Source organism: Panicum virgatum, chromosome 8N (genome assembly GCF_016808335.1).
Source record: "Panicum virgatum strain AP13 chromosome 8N, P.virgatum_v5, whole genome shotgun sequence".
Classification (NCBI taxonomy): Eukaryota; Viridiplantae; Streptophyta; class Magnoliopsida; order Poales; family Poaceae; genus Panicum; species Panicum virgatum.
In genome coordinates, this window is record NC_053152.1 from 29370038 (window position 1) to 29388351 (window position 18314).

The 18314-nt window shown below is 44.9% G+C and overlaps 1 protein-coding gene and 1 pseudogene across 10 annotated transcripts; one reads left to right on the top strand and one right to left on the bottom strand.

Annotated features, from left to right (window-relative positions):
- The first annotated feature begins 6798 nt into the window (after nt 1-6798).
- LOC120686114 (probable bifunctional methylthioribulose-1-phosphate dehydratase/enolase-phosphatase E1) lies at nt 6799-13312 on the top strand. 10 transcript variants are annotated; one of them, XR_005679972.1, is made up of 13 exons: nt 6802-7223; nt 7857-7993; nt 8082-8177; nt 8270-8389; nt 8883-8972; nt 9121-9321; nt 9476-9628; nt 9779-9928; nt 10005-10106; nt 11240-11349; nt 11536-11654; nt 11932-12136; nt 12220-13312. XR_005679972.1 is itself a non-coding variant. In XM_039968272.1 (12 exons), exons 1-12 carry the CDS (start codon nt 7010-7012, stop codon nt 12030-12032), a joined length of 1569 nt encoding a protein of 522 aa, XP_039824206.1. In that variant the 5' UTR covers nt 6800-7009; the 3' UTR covers nt 12033-12206. The 10 variants fall into 10 exon arrangements, 6 of the variants coding, with proteins under 6 accessions (XP_039824206.1, XP_039824208.1, XP_039824211.1 ...); XM_039968272.1 differs by lacking the exon at nt 12220-13312 and having other exon boundaries at nt 6800-7223; nt 9779-9904; nt 11932-12206; XM_039968271.1 differs by lacking the exon at nt 12220-13312 and having other exon boundaries at nt 6803-7223; nt 11932-12206.
- Nucleotides 12281-16733, bottom strand: LOC120686113 (annotated as a pseudogene).
- Nucleotides 16734-18314: the final 1581 nt, after the last annotated feature.

Consider the following 18314-nt stretch of genomic DNA (forward strand, 5'->3'; position numbering starts at 1 on the left):
CTCCCTGCTTCGGCCGGCGGGCCGCCCCGCCCCCTCCCTGCGCCGGCCGGCGAGCCGCCCCGGCCCCTTCCCGCGCGGCGCGGCCGGCGAGCCCGCGGCGGACGGCTTGGCGGGGGAGGCCCGCACCTCTCTCTCCATGGCCGCGCCCTCCTGCTCCTCCCGCCCGGCATGGCCGTCGTCCTCCCCCATTCCATGGTCCGGGACGAGGCGGGCCTCGCGGCGGCCGGGCTCGGCTCCGGCGACGCGCGCGCGGGCCATGGCCGCCCGCAGTTGGCCTCCCCCCGCCTCGTCCCCGACCGGAGCCGCGGCGGCGAGGCTCGAGCTGAGGTGCGCCGCCGCGGGGCACTGCCGGCGCAGGCGGAGCGGCTGGCGGCGGAGTTTGGGGAGCGCGCGGTCAAGGCTGCCGGTGCACTACCCGCCGTAGGTGTCATCGTCCGCCTCGGCGTCGGCGAGCGGGACGGGCTCCGGGGACGCGCTGCTGAGCGCGGAGGAGAAGTTCGCGGCGGGGGAGGTGGTGGCGGCGCTGCGGGCGGTCGAGAGGGAGATGGAGGCGGCGGCGAGGCCGGTTCCGGCGGGGGTCGTGGCCGGGGTGGTCGCCGCGGTGCGGGAGCCGGCGACCGCAAGGCTGGCCACGAGGGTGCTCCTCGTCGTGCTGCTGGAGGAGGGGAACAGGGAGACCGCGGTGGAGGCCGGCGCGGCGTCGGCGGCGGCGTCCGGGCCGGCGGGCGCCACGGCGGAGCGCGCTCTCCGGCGACCTCGAGCGGGGTGCCGCCGTCGCGGGTCCGGGGGACGGGGGGCGCGTCGCGGGTAGGGGGGCGCGGGGAGGGCGCAGCGAATGGATAGAGTGAGGAGATAAGGCTGTGGGGGGTATTTTGGTCTTTTTACCCGGCCTTCTCTCACCTCCCAAGCTGTAAAAAATTTGTTTAAGAGGACCAATGTGCATCGCACAAAAACACAAATTCAAGATGTGCTGCAGACTATTTCAAGAAGTTCGGTGTGCAGCGCACAAATCATCATTTTGAGAGTGTCCTGTAGACAAAAAACCCTTGCATGTATTACGCAGGACGCGATCGTCTGTGATTTTGTCTGCGTATTCGTCGTGTTTTCTTCTTATTCCGGACTTGTGCTCCTAAAAACATAAATCTTTGAAAACAACTGTGGAGCTAGGTTAGTGATACAAATATGTGAGTAAGAGGTATAGTTTTCCTTCTTTTATGAGTATAGTTGACGGTCATATTTCGCACTTAACGACCGTCAACAACACCCCCAAGCTAGCCTTTTGCTCGTCCCGAGCAAAACGAGGCACTCGTTGTTGATCAGGAGTTACTACAATGTTGAATTTCCAACTCATACTTAGGCACAATCGAATTACCTTGATTTTGAATAAGTTGGCCTTTGTTCTTACCTCTTACCTTACTCCTGTGGAGCTTATAGTTTCACCTCATCTTTGGCGGTTGATAGTCAGAACGGTATCATAGAGTGCTCATATTTTCTTTCTCTTTAGTTGAACCGTCAATCCGGAGGGTTTTTGTAAAGTTCTCAAAAGAAATTTATAAAGTTTCTCGGATGATCTCTCAGATTGCTCAATGTGTATGATTCCTTACCAAGGCTTTTATTGTGCCTTACTGTAGCGAAAATGGCCTCTCATGCCATATTTCAATATAATGTTTTGGTGATTGATATAGACAACACAACACTTGGACTAATATGAGTGTTAAGATGACCATTCTCAGGCTTTTAGATTCAAGTGATGACAAAGAGAAGATAGCGTAGCTAGGCCCGAAGGGCCGCCCCTACGGGGGTTCCGCCCCAAAGGACAAGAATCGAAGAGACCGTGAAGAAATTCAATACACCGGTTGAACCGATGATGAGGAAAAGACACACGCCGGTGTAATTGTCCAGGAGCTGGAAACTGAAGATACACTCACCGGTTAAACCGACGTTGAAGAAAATGCATAGGTCGGTGCATTGCCAGATGAAGATCAGGAAAAATACATACACCGGTTGATCCGATGTATCACCGGTCAAACACATCGGTGCAGTTGTCCAGAAGGATGGTTTTCCATGGAAGGTGAAGAAGTTACACTCACCGGTTGAACCGACGTTTATATTACATTCACCGGTTGATTACGTCGGTCGATTGAGGTAGCCGTTGAAGTATAACGGCTAGTTGGAAAATGCACACACCGGTTTAACCGGTGATGACAAAAATGTGAGCATCGGTTTAACCGGTGATAGCACTTTTTGTCAGCCTTTTTTCCAACGGCTAGTTTGGGGTGTGTGGGCTATATATATGCCACCCCACGGCTCATTTGAGAGGGCTGGAGACTAAGGAAGCATACAAGAGCCAAAGATCATCTCCAACCACCTTAGAGTTTCATTGTACATCATATAGGCTTAAGCACACTTGTGAGAGTGCTTAGTGCTTGTAATAGGGATTAGTTCTTGCGAGAGCTCCCTTGAGAGAAGCCTTGCAGCGGCAAGCAACTTGTGATCCATCGTGTGACCCTCCGTCTTGGTGTGGAGTGGCAACGACACTTTGTGCGGGGGAAGAGGAGGCCCCCTCCTTGGTGGAGAAGCTCCGTAGTGGTTTACGACCGGGTGACCGAGAGAGACGGTGGTGGTGCACGAGACTCGGTGTCTTAGGGGCACTTGCCTTTGCTTGCCGGCATCGCCTTGGTGGCGTAGTGCAATACGGTGATCGGAAGAGCCTCGGTGTCCCATGGACGTAGGCATTTATGCCGAACCACGTTACATGACCGTGTCTACTCGGGAGTTTGCATCCCTCTTGCACTTACCTCTTTACTTACCGCATTACGTTTTCGCATTTACTCTACCTTGCATACCTTTACTTTCCTAGTTAGTTTGATTAGGATTAGCTAGGTTGCAAGTCTTTTAGGGGTAAGTAGAGAGTAGCATAGATAAACCTTAGTCATAACTAGCATGTGTAGGACGTGTTAGGTTTATCTTATGCAAGTAGTTTGAGCCCTAGGTTAAAAAGCGATTAGCGACCCTATTCACCCCCTCCCCCTCTAGGGTCGGACACCACGGTGATCCTTACACTTACATTTCTCGACCTATCTCTAATGGCTATTTTTGTGGAGCTGTAGGTATGGAGGATTTGAAGACATACCTGCTTCTCATATTTTGCTAAGTCAAAGACCGGATCCAAAGGAGAAACAAGTCATAAACCTTGATCAAGATGTGAAAGTGTGTGGATATTTTTTTTTCTTGGTGGATGGTGTATGAACTCCTTTTGTATGCACCATCTCTCATTTTTCTTTCTTTTTGGATAAGGGGCTATTTCTTCTCTCTTTCTCTTTTTTTATTGATATGCCTAACCATGTGACATACCTTCTTTGGATATGCATCTTTTATTTCTCTCTCTTTTTTTTGACATGCCGAAGCATGTGGCATACCTTTTTTGGGTATGCATCTTTTTATTTTCTTTTTGCATAGCCCTATATCCTTGATATATTTTTGAGAGAGAGAGAGGGTGGTGTCATACATGGACATGGAGTTTTATTTTGTGGATGGATGTTTGCTTACTTCTAGTGTAGAAGCATAGCATGTGGTGGAAATGTGTACGTGATCTTGATCATGGGAGTATGAAGTGAATCTCACTAAGGGTCACATCAATTTGACAAAGCTCAATGAGATAGCAAGTTGCATATGTGGAAGGTTTTGCAATGAAAACAACATATGGCTTTTGGATAGGAATTTCATATCATCGAGGAACTTTATTATACTTTTGTGTTTTCAAAATTAAATACTCCAGATGTCAAGTATCATATAAGAGAAGATCATAGCTATTCTACTTAACCATATCATAGCTCACAACAACTTAGGGTTGGATCTTGCTTTCTGCTACCCACAAGTTTCAAGTTTAAGGTTTGAACATTTTAAGCCAACAAACTCAAAACTAGGTAGAGCATAAAATTATAACTAAACATATGAAGGAAATTAACAGAGCAACTATTCATTATCTCAACAAGAAAAACTTACACCATGCTTACTACACATATTAAAAGAAATATTTTTGGTGTTTTCTAAATTTTGCAAATTTTTATTTGTTTTTAGTTATGCAAATTTTTATGGATTTCCGAGAGAAATTAATGACAACTAATTAATTACTACCAACTGTGAAGGAAAATGACCATAATAAATATGGCAATAATGCATGTTTTATTTGCCACCAATAAATAGAATTCAATGACGCAATTTCCCAACATTTTGAATAGTCCGTGCATGCTTTATAAAGGAAAAATACCCCCACCGCGCCACCGTAAAATGGAGGTTTTTGGACCGTAAAAACACCCCCACCTTCATCTACTACTACCTGTCGAGGAGTACCGAGTCCTTTTTTATTTTCTACTGGAGTAATGTTTTAGGAGTAATTTCAAATGTACAAATAAGTAATATTTATACAACAAAAAGATAATTATTTCTAGATATCTTCATATACATAGATGAACAAAATTTGACCAGACCCTTTCCACGAATAAAAAGAAAGCGAATAAACAGCTATGCATGCATCTAACCCAACATCCTTCTAGCTTGTAGCTTCTCCATCGGAACATGCAAGGTTATCTGCACGACATTAGAAAAAAAAGTTTAGACTGCTATACAGATACCTTGCCCACCAAAAATACCAGTAATTGACACACTAATTAACAATTGCTTGAGATGAGATGAGATTGAGAATGGGAAGGGAAAAAAACTACCTGATTAACAATTGCTTGGGTGTGTGAAGAGATTTGTACCTGGTGATCTTCCTTTCAGCGCAAAAAATAATAGGATCGTCCTATATTGGACAGCTGGAACAGATCATAGCCACGACACTTCCGCAGATGATGTCAGTGGCCCTAGCAGAAGACGAGAGCTGTCCATATGATGCCTCCTGCCCTGGAGAAAGGAGAGCAGCGGTTGCGGGGACGACGCAGCACCGCTGCTGGTTCGTGTGGCCAGGGAATGGAGATCGAGCTATCGTATGCTACCACCGTCGCCGCCAAGCTTGTCAGCCTCAAAAAGCTTACATGAGAGAAATAAAGGCAGGAATGAATGTGAAATTAATGTGTTGAAAGCGGGCAGGAACGTACTCCCTCCGTACCCATAAAACTTGACGTTTAGGACAACGACACGGTCTCCAAAACACAACTTTGACCACTTGTTATTATAAAAATATTTATGAAAAAGTGGTATATGTATACTTTTATGAAAGTATTTTTCAAGACAAATCTATTCATATAATTTTCGTATTTGCAAACTCAACAACTTAAAAGTTATTGATGATTTATATTCCCAATATTTGACCCAAACCTTGTCCAAAACGTCAAGTTTTATAGGTATGGAGGGAGTATGACGTGAACTTATTTGGTGCATTAATTGTCCCACGATGGTGCGATTCTCCATATTTTTGAACAGTGCCATGGTGGAGGTAGTAATAACCTGTGTTGTTTTTACTCGTCGGAATTGGACGGTTCAACACCCTGGTGTTGATATATATATATATCCACTGCCGTTTTCTAACTGAACTAAGAATTCAGCCCTACGGGCTTGTAATGGGAGGAAACTACGAAACTCTCAGCATTTATGTAATAAATTGAACCCATGTTTGTACTAATTAAGTGGTATGACTTCGATATTGTCTGAAATGACGATTTTGTATGTGATAGCATCTGATCCAGGGACTATCACGCTAATACAGGGAGTCAGGTTCGCTATACGAGAACCCGGTTCGTTTCATAAAAGAAGAGGTAAAATAATTTATTAGGGTTTCATGAAAGAAGAGGTAAAATAATTTAGTAGGGTGGACGAAGCACAATTAGTCGAATACTTAATGTATTTGCGAAATTATGAGGCAAATAATAGACATAATGTTTTTAATAATTAGTGGTTATATTTAAATATGCCGCGTTATTGTGGACGTCGCATGAGTAGCCATAGAAGAACGGAATACAATATTATATTTTTAGCAAATAAGATATTATGTAGAAGAAATTACAAAAGCATTTGGAATTTACTATTTTATTGTTAGCAAAGCTTTAGTTTTGAAATTTTGAGCAATTTTTGTATTCAAATTTTTAGAAGCATTTGAAATTTGAAATTTTATTATATAGTAAAGATGTAGACTTTGAAATTTAAGAAACTTTTGCATTGATCATTTTTTATTTGAAAGATGATTTGATATCCAAATTGTAGGTGCAACGGGTTGTATGTAAGTATTTGTGCAAATGAATTGCGAAAAAAAATTTGAATTTTAAAATTTGCCCTACAATGAAGTTATAGTTTTTGAATTTTAGATCTACTTTGTATTGAACAACTTTTGATTGCAACACGTCTTGGTATTCAAATTGTACGTATAGTGTTGTTCGTGTAGAAGTAACAAATGTAATGTATTGTAGTTTGATTTAATTGAAATGTGATAGTTTTTCTGAAAAAAATGCTGAGAGAGGATCAGGACTGGGTTGACTCAACGAAAACTTAAGATTTTATTTTTAAATTTCTCTGAGCCGGAAAGGTTGGACTGATGGTTGATTTAAATAAAAGTTAGGAGCTTTTTTCGCAATATTACAGAGGTCGGACTACGGATTGAGTTCACTAAAAGGAGTGATCTTTTTCGTAAAAAAAAATATCTGAGGGAGTAGACCGAACTGCCAAGTGATTTATCTAAAATTCGAGAGCTGTTTGCAAAATGACCGGGACTCACACATTGGTGCGTCCGGACGTAGGCCGGGAAAGACCATGACGTGGCCGCTCTCACTGGTCACCTTTTGGTGCAGAAAACGTCTGGTGTGTCGGTCCGTGCTTCGCACCAGCGCGATTAACAAGTCAGAAATCCAGTGACACTCCTCGCCCATTCCTCAAGAAGAAGAAAGAGCAGGACTAGCACCCAATCCAAGCAGACCTCGAACTCGAATCTCTACTCTTCAGCAGCAGGCCACAAACGCACGCTCATCAACCAGCTGGTAGCCGGCGCAGCGGGCCGGAGGAGGAGCAGTTGAGGGCCATGGCGTCCTGCTGCGAGACGGAGGCGGCTGCGGTGACGACGGAGGCGTACCTGGCGGGGGCGGCAGTGCGGGAGGCGCGGGAGCTGGTGGCGGAGCTGTGCCGGCACTTCTACGCGCCGGGCTGGGTCACCGGCACCGGCGGCAGCATCACCGTCAAGGTCAACGACCCCGCCGTGCCGCTCGCCGACCGCCTCATCGTCATGTCGCCCTCCGGCAATCACCGATCTGTTACCTTCCGGGTTGAGTTCGTATTTTAGATAAATAAAAGATTCTGTGATGGATCAGCATTTTCTTAACGAATAATCCAAATGGCATTAATTAATTAATTGCCTGGTACTGACAAAGATGAAAGCGCTTAAAGATTGAGGCCAGCTGGCTGGCCAAATGTTTCCCATAGAAAATTAGAGCCTGCAATCAAATCAGCGCGAAAAATGTTGAAACTACTTTGCAAGGTGGCTTCACTGAAAAAAGCACTAACAGTGATGCTCATGGGACTATCTAACCAAAGTTTCTATTAGCAAGTTAGCTCAAAATTAAAAAGCTTGTGCATCTCAGGTGTATACTACTATACTTATCTTGGCATTTCTTAGTACCCTTTAAAAAATATCTCTGGAGTCTGGACTCAGCATTGTCCAGTTTTGGACGACCTTGCACCTTGTACTCTGAGGTAGCTAAAATTACAAGGATGCCAACATGCTTCAGTAGTTGGTTCATTGGTTGTACACACTGAACGAACCAGAGGTCTCGGTTTTGACAAGCATTGTTGAGGTTCTGGAAGAACATACAAAGTTTATGCCATGAATTCTGCAAGCAGCACAACACTGAATATCTGCTTACTTTTTCTAGGCGTACAGAAGGAGAGGATGGTGGCAGCGGACATGTATGTTTTTTCTGCGGATGGGAAGGTGCTCTCTGAACCAGCAGCAAAGCCATGGCCAAACAAGCCTCCTAAGTGTACAGACTGTGCTCCTCTGTTCATGAAGGTTTGCGAGTTTTCACTTTTTCTCATCTTTGCTGTTGCTTCTACTTGCTTTTACTCTAAAACCTCTAGTTTCCTTTTGTGTTTTGAAGGCGTATCAGATGAGAGGAGCTGGGGCCGTCATTCACAGCCATGGAATTGAGACTTGCATCGCGTCAATGCTCGATCCTGGTGCAAAGGAATTCAGGGTGAACCACCTTCTCCAAGACTCCTTTCATGTCAATACTTACTTAATTGTTGAACAGAAAACCTTATTTTGACTTAGCTGATCTTAATGCAGATGACTCATATGGAAATGCTTAAAGCAATCAAAGGCCATGGCTATCGTGATGAATTGGTTATTCCTATTATCGAGAATACTCCTTATGAGTATGAGCTCACTGACTCCCTAAGTGAGGCGGTATGCTATAAATATCCCTTTTCTGAATCATCTCCATCCTAAAGATCTAATGTGTCATCGCAAAGACAATCATGTCTCATTTTGTAGCTTTCAGTTCATATGGTGCTGCTGAGGAACAGATATCATTCCAGCACTGGGATTAGAATCTGCTGAAACAGACACTTTGAGATTAAAGTCGTACTTAAGCTCTTTGAGTGCAGTGTTATGAGATATAATCTGTTGTAATTTGTAGTAAATAAATGGGAAAATTTTGACTTTTTGTTTGACATTTCAAACAACTTCTAATTACAAGAACCGTGACGGTATAGCCATCTTCACATACTAATCGCCCCTTACTCTGTTTCCAACAACACTGTTTTTTTTTTGAGAGCAACACTGCTTTAGATATACAGAGTTGCAGGCTTGCAGCCAAAACCAAGAATTCTTTGTTGCAAATAAATTACCTAAAATAATTTAGATATCTGTAGGCAATTGATGAGAAATTTTTTGACAGATTGCAGCATACCCAAAGGCAACTGCTGTCCTTGTACGGAACCATGGAATATTTGTCTGGGGTGACTCCTGGATCAGTGCAAAGACACAAGTATGTTTTCTCACTCTGGGTTTCTACATTACTTTCCAAATGTTTTCTCTCTCACTGTAACTTTCTTTATTTCTTCATTTTAGGCAGCCATTTCGTTCAATATAAACTCTTTTAGATACTTACTTCATTGTTTTGGCCTTGCTTTCAGGCTGAAAGCTACCATTATCTTTTAGATGCAGCCATCAAGCTCTATCAATTAGGTATTGATTGGACAACTCCCGAACATGGTCCAGTAAACCGTGCGAAGAGATCACGCAGCATTTTGAACCCTGGAATTCCTAACGAATGTCATGCTGCTGAACCATTAAAGGTTAATAACTCACTGCTCCCAATAATTTTTGGAGCAACGGTGTGTCATGCTTGTGATCATTAAATTTCGTCTATACGTCCCATGTAATTTTGTGGAAGTTAACTGTTCAAGTTATTTCTTTAACTTGCTGTGGGAGTTCTGTTATTCATGTCTCTTCTCTTCAACTGAACTTCAACGTTTTACACTGTTGCAGTGTGTTGTACTTGACATTGAGGGCACAACAACTCCAATATCGTTTGTGACTGATGTTATGTTTCCTTATGCCCGTGATAATGTGCGAAAGCATCTGACTTCCACATTTTATTCTGAAGAAACCAAAGAGGACATCAAATTACTGCGAGTTCAAGTAAGTATGATTAAATAAATTAGTATGCCCTTTAAAACTACAGATCAGTAGCATATAAATGCCAACAATTACAATTTAAGCGACATTTATAGTTTTTACACACTGCTTTGTTTTATTTGTATTCTAACAAATTTGTGACAAACTATTCAGATTGAAGATGATTTAAGAAATGGAATTCCTGGGGCTGTTCCAGTTCCCCCCGATGAGGCTGGCAAAGAAGAGGTTATCAACTCATTGGTGGCCAATGTTGAATCAATGATTGAAGCAGACTGGAAGGTTACATCATTGAAACAACTCCAGGTATATATTTTCACAATTCACATTCTTTGCTTATTTTGCAATTTGATTTTAGTTTATTGTTATCTAATAAATTCAGGGTCATATATGGAGGACTGGATTTGAAAGGGAGGAAATTCATGGAGTTATCTTTGAGGATGTTCCTGAGGCACTAAAGAACTGGAATTCTCGTAACATAAAGGTATCAGTTTGATCAAACTTGTGCGAAATGAGTACTTCCTATTCAGGAATTACTAATTTTTATTTCTATAGCAACTTTATCTTGAAAACATGATATTATTGAAACCAGTATACATTGCCAAACTGTTTCCAAAGGGAAAAACAAATGTGCACTTTTGCCTACAACCTACAATTGTGACACCATTGTTCTTCCGTATTTTTTTAAATGATGCTTGAAATTCAAGTACTCCCCTCCTCTTTTTATATGGTGCCTATGCTACTGAGGTTCAAAAATTTTAATCTTTGACTTATACTTAGTCTTTGGATTTGTAGATTATACTATGAAAAAAATGGTAGAATCGTCTTTATTTTTTTGTTGATAGGTTTTCAAAAGCCATAGCAAATTTAGTGAAACATGGAAGTGAGCACTCGGAGATGGTTTCTTATAGAAGTCAATGCTTTAATCTAGTATAGCCGTGCATCCAAATTGTAATTATATTGGTTGTTCAACTAAAAATACAAGATACTACTCTAAATTATGGACTACTGTAATGCAAAAGAGTAATTAGTAAAGAATGTTCAGTCACATTTTCTTATGTTAGGGCAGGGGCCAAGTGTCTCGGGCAGCTTTGTTGTTTGATCCTGGCCTTGCTAGTTTGTTGAGGGGTTGTTTTTTCTTCTCTTTCTTCATTGTGGTGCCGTGAAAGGGTGCCTAGCCGGATTGGTTAGGTGGCCTCAGTAGCACTCCTCAGGTCCTGGGTTCGACTCCCGGTGGGAGCGAATTTCAGGCTGAGGTTAAAAAAATCCCCTCGCCTGCCTACACACCAAAGCACATGGAAATAGGTCCCGGCTCACCCGGCCCACTCTCACACGGGTTACGGTATGGGTTACGGCGCCCTTGTGTAAGGGTGGGGTAGGGGTTTGGGGGTTTTCTCGGCCTGCGTGAGAGGTCTTCTTACATTAATGCCCGGGGGGCGGCTTGCCCCTCGCAGGTCGAGTTTTTTCATTGTGGTGCCTCTAAAAAACTTTTGAAGACCCATTTATACTTCACTTTTCCTCCTTAATGCAACAATATTGCAATACACAACTTCCTGCAAATCGGAGAAAAAAACTTCATATTTTCACATGGTGCTGTCTCATACATAATTTCAATAGGTTTACATATACTCAAGTGGCAGTAGAGAAGCACAAAGGCTCCTGTTCGGCAATACAGAGCATGGTGACCTGAGGCCGTTCCTGTGTGGGTATTTTGATACCACAATTGGGTAAACTATTGATTTTTCTTCAATATTTACCTATGAGTCAACATAAAAGAAATGTCATTTGCTCCTGTTTTATGGATAGAAACTAAATAGAGACTAGGAATTAATTGTTTGCAGTTTCTTGTACCATTCTTCTTCCAAAATATCAATATGTTGACACAAATTATGGTTTTAATCTTGTATATACAGAAACAAAAAAGAAACCAGGAGCTATTTTGAGATAGCTCAAACACTTAGGGTTGACAGTCCATCTCAAATCTTATTCATAACTGATGTCTTCCAAGAAGCCATTGCCGCAAAAAACGCTGGTAATACTAGTTCCCTAAATATTATTGAACCTGTGCAGACAAATCCCATACATCTCTCCCATGTCCTTTGGACTATTTCAAGATTTATTTTGGCATAATCTATGTTCAGTTTTTATCTTATACCAGTTGACTTTTTTTTTGGCTATTTTGATTCTAGTTTTAGGCTCTTATGGCCTTGTGGAATAAGCAAAATTCTAGGCTGTAATTATCGCATATGCTCTATATGTGCTTGCAATTTTTCATTACATATCATTGTGAATCTAATACCATTTTTTAGGTTTCGAGGTGGTAATCTCCATTCGTCCAGGAAATGCTCCGGTTCCTGAGAATCATGGTTTCCGCACAATCAAATCATTGAGTGAGGTCTGCGAACGATGAACTGGCGTGGGTTAGCGGGGAATTAATAAACGAGAGGATCAATCAAGATGCTGCAAGTTCTTTATCCAAGAGGGAGGGCTGCCCAACTCTTTTGACTTTTTTATGTAAGGAACTGAACTCATCGGTAATCAGAAACAATTGCTAAAATACCTATCTCCATAAGTTAAAACTCTATTGACTTTATCAGATCAACAACAACCACAATCAAAAGGAAATGTTCTTTGAAGTACTACTACTACCCCGGTACATTCGAAGCACTATAATAACAAAGTTCTTTGTTAATTACCCTTCTCTCTCATCAGATATACAGTTAGGAAAATCAGGAAAAAAAAAGTACCTCCATGTCCCACCAGTACATTACAACCTCTCTAACAAGGCTCTTTATTTTAAGACACAGGTAAAACTAGAAATATTTTATTCTTACTAATTTGAAAGTGCGCCACTTGTTTGTATGTTTCCTGATCCTGATCCTGACTATACATAATAACTCATGAATGAAAAAGAGACGTAAGAAGCCTCAGTTTGCTGGCATATCGATCCTGCCGAAGAAATTAGCGAGGGCGATGAGCGCGTTGGCAGAGAGCGCAAGGAACCCGAGGAACGACAGCCACACCACGACGCTGATCTTGCGGCAGAATTGGTCCTCGCCGAACCTCGCCGCCCAGAGGTGGTTGCGAGACGCGGCCGCCGACGCCGCCGACATAAGCAGATACGCCAGCACCTGCAGGGGAAGCTTATATATCATGGTTCAGTTTCAGCTCTAAGCTAGAATGCTTAAAATAGCTGGTTGCAGCTTTTGCTATCTCCTACTATAGCTGATTGAGAAGGATTTCATTTTTGTCCTCGTACGAATTTAGCAGCTGCTATAAATTTGCCAAACCGGCTATTAGCTATTTTAGAATACCAAACGCTAGATGCCTTAGCCTATAATTTAAAATAGAAACAAAATTGATTTTACTCCCCTCATGGATAATCCACTTTATCTGCTTAACCCCTGAATCTAATTCGATCAGTCAGTGCCACATAAAGAAAATGCGTCGAGCTTGCCTGGTCGAGAAAAAGGTGGATGCAGTAGATCGACGTGCTCGGCGGTGCAGCCGACCGATGGAGGCGGCGGAGCTCGACGATGACTTGCGAGATCGAACAGATACAAACGACTACGTTCACCCCGACGGCGTACCTGCCATAGCACATTCGTGTGTGAGGGCCGCGAAGTGAAGGAAATTGATTCATTTTATATACTTCCTCTGTTTTTATATAGAGAAAAGTCCATTTTTCAACCTTAAACTATTATGATCATCCGATTTTGGTTCTTGAACTACGAAATCGGACATCTTATACCTTCAACTACCGAAACCGTTCGAAAAACAACCCTGGCCTCAACCTAAGGCGGTTTTGCTACAGTATAATTTCTAAATTTTTAGGATTTTACACCTCTCTCAATTCAATAATGGAGAAAGTATAGTTTATATTATCTAATAATTGTGATATTTTGTTGGGAGGTAACAAAAGAGACAGGGAATCTATTTGGGCAAGATGTGCTACATTATATGTAAAGGAATTTGAATTATAAAATTTTGAAATTTTGTAGAATTTAAAATTCCTTGAATTTTTAGACTAGTTAAAACTTTGATAAAAATACATTAAAAATAAGATAATTCAAATTTTTATTGAGTTTAATAAAGTATTTTTTATTGGCCCAAGTTCAATATAAAATTATTAAATTAGAATTTCAAATAATCAAATTTGAATTCAAATAATTTCAACAAAAATTGGAACAATAAAAAAATATATTAGTAAACTAAATAAAAGAGTATGAATTATCATGCTTTTAATGCATTTTTAGCAAAGGTTTAGCTAGCCTAAAAATTCAAGGAATTTTGAATTCTACTAATATTTAAAATTTTATAATTCAAATTTCTTTATATCTAAAGTAGCACATCTAGCTGAAATTGATTTTGTCTCTTGTGCTACCTACCGGCAAAATATCATGATTTTTGGACAATATTAACTATGCATTCTCCATTATCTAATTGAGGGAGGCGTAAAATCCTAGAAATTTGAAAATTATACTGTAGCAAACCGCCTTAGGTTTAGTCCAGGGTTGTATGTCGAACGATTTCGGCAGTTGAAGGCGTAGGATGTTCGGTTTCGTAGTTCAAGGACTAAATTCGGAAATAATTTAGGGTTGAAAATGGACTTTTCCCTTTTTTATATATATATACATGTTGCATTAGGTTCATTTAACTAACTTTAACCAAATTTTTTCTGTTCAATCCACCATGAAATATATGTTAATAGTGCATATGTTAGTATAGTTGTTGCTATATTTTTCTATAAACTTGGTCAAATTTAGACGAATTTAATTTAGAACAAACCTAATACAATATGAAAATAAAAAACGAAGGGGGTACAAAAACAAAAGAATGATTGGCGAGAATCGAAGCTTCATGGGAAACTCTTTTGCATTTTTATGAATTTATTTATTCGTAGGATGAAGTATATCCATGAACCATAGCTACGGTTTAATTTCAATTGCTCAAATACGACAAATATTTTGCTTTAAACTCCGCCTTTGAAAACAGACGAAGTCATATAATAAGAAATTAAATATATTTTCTCGCTAATTGAGGTATGAGTACAAAAGTATAACAAAAAAAATATTAGGGTAGGGTAAAAAATAACAAAGAGTTTTATTTATGCCTAACATATTTGTAACATTCCAGACTAAGAAAAAATGGTCTAGCGAAGAAATTAAATATTCCAAGTAAGTAAAATTGAATTTTTCTACAAAATAGTTTTCTTCTGAAAATATTTCAGATTCTTGATGTTCTAGTTTAATAAGATTTTAAAAACTTGCCCTGGTTAAGAAACTAAATGTTTTCAAGAAATTATAAATGTTCGGATTTTCTACCATAGGAGCAACAGGTTATGAAAAATTACGAACAGTTGGATCTCTCAGTCCAATGATTCAAAAAGTGATTGATTCTAGGAGTAGTCTTCTTTGTCCAGACAAATAGATGGTCTCAAAAGAAAAAAGAAAGAAAGAAAGAGCGCGTGCAGGTGGTTACTAGTAACCTGTAGGGCTCGTAGCGGCCGTAGCGGTCGCCGTCCCACCCGGACGTCCTCGCGCTGGCCATGATCGAGAAGGCCAGCAGGCTCAGCACCGTCGCGAGCAGTCGCAGTGCCACCGACGTCACCGTCCACCTATCCCCGTCCTGCGGCACTGCCCGCTCCGGCTCCGCCTCTTCCCTGACGTCCTCGTCGGCGGTCGGCGGCTTCTCGTCGGGCCTCTTGGCCTGCTCGAGGTAGGTGTCCATCCGCCGCGTGGCGAAGAGCCGGACGTCCTCGGCGTCGCCCCTGGCGGTGAAGCGCTGGCGGCCATGGGAGGCGAGGGAGGAGATGGCGTAGGGCCGGCCCTGCTTCCTGTACGTGTCCTTGGTCCTGAAGAGCTCCAGCAGCCTCTGCAGCTCCCTCCGAAGCATGTCCACCATGGGGTTCACGATGCGCTCCAGCGCCCTCAGCGCCTCCGCCAGGATGTTCCGCGCGTCCTCCAGCCTGTCGCCCTCGGCCTCCTCCATCGCCGCCTTGATCGACTCCGCGTGCCGCCGCCGCGCCACCTCGGTCCGCACCTGCGCCGGCGCGTCGGCGGCTGGGTCGCCGGCCGCCGCTCCCCTGCCGCGGCGAATGGAGATCCGGTCGGGGTCGGATGTGACCTGCAGGCCCTGGAAGGTGAACCTGTACTGGACCTGGGCGACGTTCGCGCGGTACGGGCGCGAGGCGGTGCGGTCGCTGAGCGCGAGCTCGACGATGACCTTGCGCTCCTCGGCGCTGTAGAGGGTGCCGAACCTGACGGTGACGGAGGAGGAGCCGTCGGTGGCCGGGATCGCCGGGAAGGTCCCGGCGTCCACCGGCTTCCTGATGGTGGCCTCGCCCGGGAGCGGCGTGACAATGAGCTCGAGGTCCTGCGCGATGATGGTGAGGAGGCCGCCCAGCACCTGGGAGAAGGTCTCGGTGAGGTTGGTGGGGCTGTCGCTGTCGGCGACGTAGCTGAACACCCCGCCCAGGCTCTTGTCCGCGACGGCGCCGAGCAGCCTGGCGTCGTGGTCGGAGCCGAAGCCGAAGGTGTGGACGGGCACGTCGCCGGGCGCGACCGTCCTGGCGTCGCCGTTCATCTCCTCGCCGTCGGACATGAGCATGACGCTGGCGGCGCGGCCGGCGGTGACCCTGCGCCCGCCGATGACGCCGAGGCCGATCTCGAGGCCGGCCTGGATGTTGGTGCCGCCGCGGGCCTCGAGGCCGCGGACGAGGGCCTCCAGCTCGGCCTGGGCGGCCTCGGTGGCGCGGCGCAGCGGGCAGAGGCGGGAGGCCTGGTGGTGGAACTGGACGACGCAGAGGCGGTCGCGGTCGGTGAGCTTGCGGATGACGAAGCACAGGGCGTTCTTCGCCTTGTCGAGCTTGCCCCCGCCCCCATGCTGCTGCTGGTGTCGATGACGGCGACGAGGTCCAGGGGTTCCCGGGCGGCAGCGGAGGCGATGCCCCTGAGCTCCAGCAGCACCTCCTGGTCGTTTGGGGCCAGGGGCGCGCTGCGGCTGTGGTACTTGATGAGCTGCACTTGCCTGGTCGGCAAGCCGGTGACCCCCGTCGTCGGCCTCGCCGGCGCTGGCTCCTCATCGTCGTCGAACGGCATTTCTGGTTGGTCTCGGCCTTTGTTCTCGCACAGACATGGCTCAATCTTAGCCTATTTATAGGAAGTTTGCACCAAGGATTGCACGTACTGGACCAGCCTCTCATAAGCTGCAGAATCAGCCGTCAGCCCCCTCTGAAAGGCACGAATACAGTGGAGATGCTTAACCCACATAGGTCTCACTACAAGATCCAGAGCTAGTGCTAAGAGTTTTAGTTACATGACCAACGGGATTTCAGTCATTAATTAGTGTTTTGTTCTAGCTAATTGAGGCGATGGTGCTACTCTAGTTTATTTATTGCATCAACGACCTTTCGCAAGAGTGTAGAGATGCAACAGCGACACCATTTACCCATCAAACATCAGCGACTAGAAAGATACAAAATCTTGTCAATGGCTTTAAATCTTGTAGTATAGGTAATTGAACCATCTTTTTTTCGCCACAACATAAGCATGCTATGTGCTTATAAGGTGGATATCATCCTTATATATGTTTGTGTAGATAAGGGGGTGTTTGGGAGCACTCTGCTCCACTCCATGAAAAAAATACTCAAACACCTTAGTCAGCTCCACTCTACTCCACTAAAAATTGGCTTCACTCCACCTTTTTTTGGAGCTCCTCAAGAGGTGTTCCACCAAATCCGGGAGCTGGTAGAGTTGGGCAAAATTACCCACCAATGCCACAAATTATGTGATTCCCATTGTCAGACCCGGGGCAGCGGGACTGCTCATAGACATAGATGTTCTAGAGTAAGAGATAGCACATGGACGTACTTAACTCTTTTGTAACTACCCGAATAGGTGTAGAACTAGCTGCAGTACAAGGAAACTATCCGACCGAGTTGTAGTATGACTCCAACTGTACTCGGTTAGGACTTTCCATGTAACCCTATCCCCCCGGAATATATAAGAGCGGGCAGGGACCCCTTCGAAAGACATCAACACCTAAGGCAATACAAGCAACCAGGACGTAGTGTATTACGCATCTCGCGGCCCAAACCTGTCAAAATCCTTGTGTTCCTTGCACCATCGAGTTTCAGAGCTAGTCGATCCCTAACTACAATCCTGCTGCTAAAGGTATCCCTGAGCAGGCTTGGCGGCTAAACACCGACAGCTGACGCGCCGCCCGCCGCTCGCTGCGGCTTCAGCCCCCCGGCCATGGCGCCGCCGCCTCATCCCACGCCACCGTCCGCCGCTGCCTTAGCTAGCCATGGCGCGCCGCCACGCTGGCCATCACGCCGCCCCTTGTGGTCGCTGCAACGGCCATGCCGCCGTCGCCTCATCCTGTCGGCGTACGCCGCCGCCTGCAGCCCGTTGCCGCCTCATCCGGTCGGGTATGCCGCCGCCTGTCGCCCACCGCTGCCTCAGCCCATTGGGGCGCACCGCCACGCCAGCCATGGCACCGCCTTTCGTGGGCCATGGCCCCGCCGCTGCTACGCCTCCACCCCTGCCGCTCCCGGCTGCCGGGGACGCTGCCACCCTTGCCGCTCCTTGCCACACCAGGACCCCCACCGCCCCTACCGCTCCCGGCCGCCGTGACCCCCGCCACCCATGTCGCTCCCCGACTCTCACGCCCCTGCCGCTCCTAGATCCAT

Excerpts from the sequence above, each read along its gene's own strand:
- LOC120686114 (XM_039968271.1), top strand. The coding sequence starts at position 7,010 with ATGGCGTCCTGCTGCGAGACGGAGGCGGCTGCGGTGACGACGGAGGCG. Across the intron at positions 7,994-8,081 it reads GTGCTCCTCTGTTCATGAAG|GCGTATCAGATGAGAGGAGC; the intron begins GTTTGCGAGTTT and ends TGTGTTTTGAAG. Across the intron at positions 8,178-8,269 it reads CTGGTGCAAAGGAATTCAGG|ATGACTCATATGGAAATGCT; the intron begins GTGAACCACCTT and ends ATCTTAATGCAG.